Source organism: Montipora foliosa, chromosome 4, assembly GCF_036669935.1.
Source record: "Montipora foliosa isolate CH-2021 chromosome 4, ASM3666993v2, whole genome shotgun sequence".
Taxonomy (NCBI): domain Eukaryota; kingdom Metazoa; phylum Cnidaria; class Anthozoa; order Scleractinia; family Acroporidae; genus Montipora; species Montipora foliosa.
Window position 1 is genome coordinate 45,059,346 of NC_090872.1, and position 5,000 is coordinate 45,064,345.

The 5,000-nt window shown below is 35.1% G+C and overlaps 1 protein-coding gene across 1 annotated transcript in view; it reads right to left on the reverse strand.

Moving 5' to 3' along the window:
* Window positions 1–5,000, reverse strand: part of LOC138000848 (isoleucine--tRNA ligase, cytoplasmic-like) — a 76,373-nt gene that overhangs the window by 52,171 nt on the left and 19,202 nt on the right. The window contains exons 6-9 of the mRNA XM_068847515.1: window positions 2,410–2,492; window positions 1,917–1,968; window positions 1,502–1,586; window positions 1,136–1,264 (exon numbers count right to left, since the gene is read on the reverse strand). Coding sequence (XP_068703616.1) covers window positions 1,136–1,264; window positions 1,502–1,586; window positions 1,917–1,968; window positions 2,410–2,492 — 349 coding nt within the window. The remainder of the gene's footprint in view (window positions 1–1,135; window positions 1,265–1,501; window positions 1,587–1,916; window positions 1,969–2,409; window positions 2,493–5,000) is intronic.

The window sequence follows — 5,000 nt, forward strand, 5'->3', positions numbered from 1 at the left end:
TAGGGCCTCCACAGACAAGGCAAGTTGTCATCAACAACTACTTTAAGTAGACAACGTAATAATTTAATCAACACCTGTTATGCCCCACATAAATAAAGTTTAGTTGTCAAAAACCAGTATGTTTTGCAGGAGCCTTGGAAAATAAAAAATGACAAGAAATGAAAAAACACTGACCGCAAAAATTGTTTGTGTCTCTGCGAAATAGACTTAAGTAATCAATACCTTGGTTACGGACGGGAGAAAGGGAGTTGGCAATAATAAAATGGCCGCATTTCTCACTGACAACTAAAGTAGTTTTCGTTTTGAAAAGAAAAACTACTTTGTTGTTGATGGCTTGATTAACCCTATTTGCAGTGAAAACTTGATTCACACATGCTACATTTTACTATCGATAACGTTTTGATATCAACAAGTAAAAATTTATCCATAACAAGTTGTCCTGTCTGTGGAGACCCTTAATAGACAGTTTAAAACTGCAATAAACATGTCTGTAGTATGACAAAAAAATAATTTAAATCTTGTCATATAAACACTGATGAAATAACAGATGAACATTCAGGCAAAAATGTGATATCTTCACACATTAAAAGACCACCTTCACTATGGTTACCTTCTAATAACACACGTTTCACAGACGGTTTGGAATCTCATTAATGTATAATGAACGAACTTTATATTTTCATGTTGAGAAAATCTCTCATTTAAAGATGTCCACATACACTATAGTAATATCCTCTACATAGTATATTAAAATTATAAACATACCTGTAACATTACCCTAAAATACTTAAGTTGTATTTTTGACTAACTGCATGTTTTTACTCCAACATAATATCTGAAACTACTAAACCCTTCTACTCAATTTAACTGTGCTTTATAATTCAACTGGTCATGTCATTTTAAGCCTTAGGGTACTACAATGTATTAAGATTAAAAAATGATTTCTCATTTATTTCCAAGCCAGCCTCGTTCTGTGTTGGAGTTATTGTTATGTTAATCATTTGGGCTATTACAGGTAGAAAGCAAAATCAAATAATTATTTCTCTCTCCCGTCATAAAATAAATCAGTCGCAAGGAACCTCTCAAGTCTCAAGCAGTTCCAGCATGATTGTCCTATTAACAGCATACACTGTACCTTTGACTTTAACATAGTCCATTTCAGGATTAACAACAAGAGCAAGGTTACTAGGAAGGGTCCAAGGTGTTGTGGTCCAAGCAATGACACTGACATCAGGGGTTTCATCCAAAGGAAAATGTACAATGACTGAAACAAATCAAAGGTTTTCAATCTACAGTCTTCATCCCATCACTGACAAAAATCAAAGGTAATAATGAATTTCTAATTTCTAAAGGTATACTTAAACAGACAACACTTTCACATTCTTACACATCCCTGGCCTACACACATGTATGTATTAAGTCACAAACTATAGTAATAATTTAAGACAAGATTCAATAAATACAAGACACACAATGCACTACACAGTTTTAAATGTCTTACCAGAAGGATCCATAGTATCTTTGTAGTTTTGATTTGCTTCAAAATTTGACAGGGGAGTGTTGCATCTTGTAGAATATGGCATGACCTGGAGACATTTCAAACAATAACTGTTACAGTACTACAATATCAATGCAAGATTTCAAGCATGAACTCAAATACCGGTAATTAACCAGGATAAGTAATTGCAAGACTTTGTGCCAATCAGGCATTATTGCATGTACATCTACATGTACACTGTTCTTTTTGCAAGAATTCATAGTCTTTCACGATGCAGAAACACATTTTGGTCTTAATTACAGGACTTATTTTATCTCCACTCCCCAAGTTCTGTGTAATGATTGCAGGACATAATTGCTTTAGTTTTATATCAAACACCTTGCCAGAGAAATATCAGCATAATTATTGAACCATTTACCTTGAATCCTCTGTACACCATCCCTTTATCATAAAGCTGTTTAAAGGTCCACCTGTATAATTATAATAACATTATTGTTTTATAAATTATACATGAAATTCACTTTCTTAGGATCCACCATTTAAGGTTGTTGACTTGGTGCTGGTTGTTGTTGTTGTTTTTTTTTTCTGCAATGTTTTGTTAAGGTGAAACAATTTTAGATCAATTAAAATAGTTCTTTTCCTTGGTATTATGTATAAAACAGTGTTTTATATCACTAACCCACAGATCACTTGCTTGTAAAGCGCATTTGAATATGCCAATAGAAAATATGCGCTATATAAATTCATTACCATTACCATTTCATTTGTTTGTCTGGTATTTCTTGTAAATTTGATTTTACACCTATTTGTAAAAAGTAATATTCCAAAGACTTTACAACATACATGGGCAAGACTGGGGTCTCTTTCTTACTTTTGACTTTTAACATTAATTCAGAATTATATTAACCTACCAAACTGATTCCATGAACCAAGGGTAGAGTGTCTTGTAATCATTTTCGAAATCAATCCACCGTCCCATCCTCTTTACAATGAACTGAAACAACGCCATATACCATTAATAATATTTATAGTGTATATGTTGTCGGTCAAATCCGTTTTCAGGTTGTATCAATTTTTACCTACGGTAGGTTATTAAATTGGTGATCCTCATTTTACCTATAGGTTGAATATTAAAGCAACTATCAATCCTCCAAAAAGGACTGAAAACACCTCCACCTTCCCTCAAGCACTGTCTTACCAATCTCAACACATCATCTTAATGATTTATATTATCTTATCGGTTTTTGTATTCATTATGCAATTATCGACATTACAACATAGTAAGAGATCAAAGAACTGTACTTTTCACTCACCGGTACTCGAACTCGGATCCTCCAGATCTGTGGTCCTGCGTCTTCACCAATACACCACAACGACGATCATGCTTAACCCATCACAGTGCTTTAATTTCATTATTTACTTTTGTGTAATAAGTCAATTGATATTCATGTATCATAACCAAAACTAATCCTAACCTGACCCTAATTTTCTCCAGGCTTAATTTAGACCCAAAAAATGTTTCTTCAATTCACCTCAATGCATATTCAGAACGAAGGTAAAATGAGGATCATCAGTTTAACCTGGGAAAAAACGGATTCAACCTGAAAACGGATTTTACCGGCAACATATACTGTTAAAATAATACAGTAGAACTTGTATATATCGGCCACCCTCGCGACTTGACAAACTGGCTGCTTAAGGACGTTTGCGCGAAAATTTTTCAACATTGATTTTTTTCTGAAACTTTTACATGTACCACTGTAAGATAATGAGTTAGTTATTTCAGAAATGTAAAAAAAATGGGGAGTCAACAACTTCGTTTTGGAGAGAACATGCCCGGAAAAGCACCCAAAATGTGACAAAATCGGGCTTCGTTAGCGAATAAAGCCAGTGTCTGTAAACCCAAATATATTGCAATCAAATCTTTGAAGTGAAATCTTCTCTGCCAAATATTGTTTAAGTGGACTTATTAAGTGAATTTAGTCAACTGGTGAGGTTCCTTAAAGATCAAGTTTGCATTTAGCGACCACAGTTTCACGCGCCTTGCAGCCGCAAGATGGCAGGATTTGATGACCCATGAGCAGAAATCTTGAAATTTTTTTAACTTCCCACATTGATTTTTTGTTCATTTTTGGACAACATGGAGATAATTGTAAATAAAATCCGTTTCTGGAAAGAAAAATAGGGGTCACCGAACGTCCAAGAGCGTTAAATCCGGGCAAAGCTATAGCAATGGCCTTTTGCCCTATCATTTCTCATTTTATTACTTAGCGCGCGCGCTCGTGTATGACGTGGTGTGTGCGTTTGCGTGCGCAGTAAGGATGCGCAGAAACAATTGGCGCGAACGTCCTTAATACAGGTTCACTAAAAACACTGACTGGGCATGGTCTAATGTCAATTTCAATGGCCAATTGTGCAAAAAAACTTTGTGCACAGAAACAATTATAGGACAATCAACACTATTTCAAGTGATCAATATTTGAAACAAAGTTGCCAACTTGTAAATTAATGGTACAATATACGTAACATTTTTGAAACAGCCAACAAACAACGGGAAAGTTACGGTAAAGGGAAAGCAAATTAACAGAGGTGGAGGTTATGGCCTGAAAATCTCTTGCGAGCATACATTTGCGATTCTTTCTCCATGACATTGCTTTAGAACAAGCCAATTAAGGAATTTATAGCTAAACAGTGAGGCATATTCAAAACGAAAATTTTTCAGTGTTTGTGATTTTGTACTGTACTTCAGCACATTGTAGACATCTGGAAAGCATTAACGATACTAAGTGGCCGATTTACAGCTTACAGTAGCTTTGTACAGGTTATTTCTTTATAGTGATGATTGATCTCATTTTAAACGCAATAAAATACTGTATAAAATGACATTTGGCTTAGTTTTGGTTCAAGGATGGTTGCTTAATATTGGTAAACAAACAAAGAAAGACAAATGTAGGACTGCTATAGGGTGGCTGCAGCTGCTTAATAGAGGTGGCTACCTAATGCAGGTAATTCTAACAGTGTTTGCATGTGATTGAGCGAAAATCGGGACTTTGAAAACTGGCCTCTAAATAGAGGGTGGTCGCTTAATACAAGGCCGTTATATACAGGTTCCACTGTAATTACACACAAATTTCAAAATAGCTCAAGATCGCTACATGTATACATGTATGTAGAATCCAGGACCTTTCTGCATACAGCATGTTAGACAGTGTTAATTCCTATTTTGTCTCCCTCGTACATACAAGAACTGATAAGAATCTACCGTCCTTCAAGAACCCTCCGCTCATCTACATCGCTCTGTCTTAACCCTACCAGCTATAATTTGAAGTCTTATGGATCTAGAGCTTTCACTGTTGCCTCGCCACAACTTTGGAATGATCTACCAGAACACATAAAAAACTCTGATAATCTCCAGACTTTCAAAACACGACTCAAAACTTATTTATTCAAGGAAATTTTTGCAGAACTTTTTCGTTTATGGAAAATTCTTGATTGAAACAGA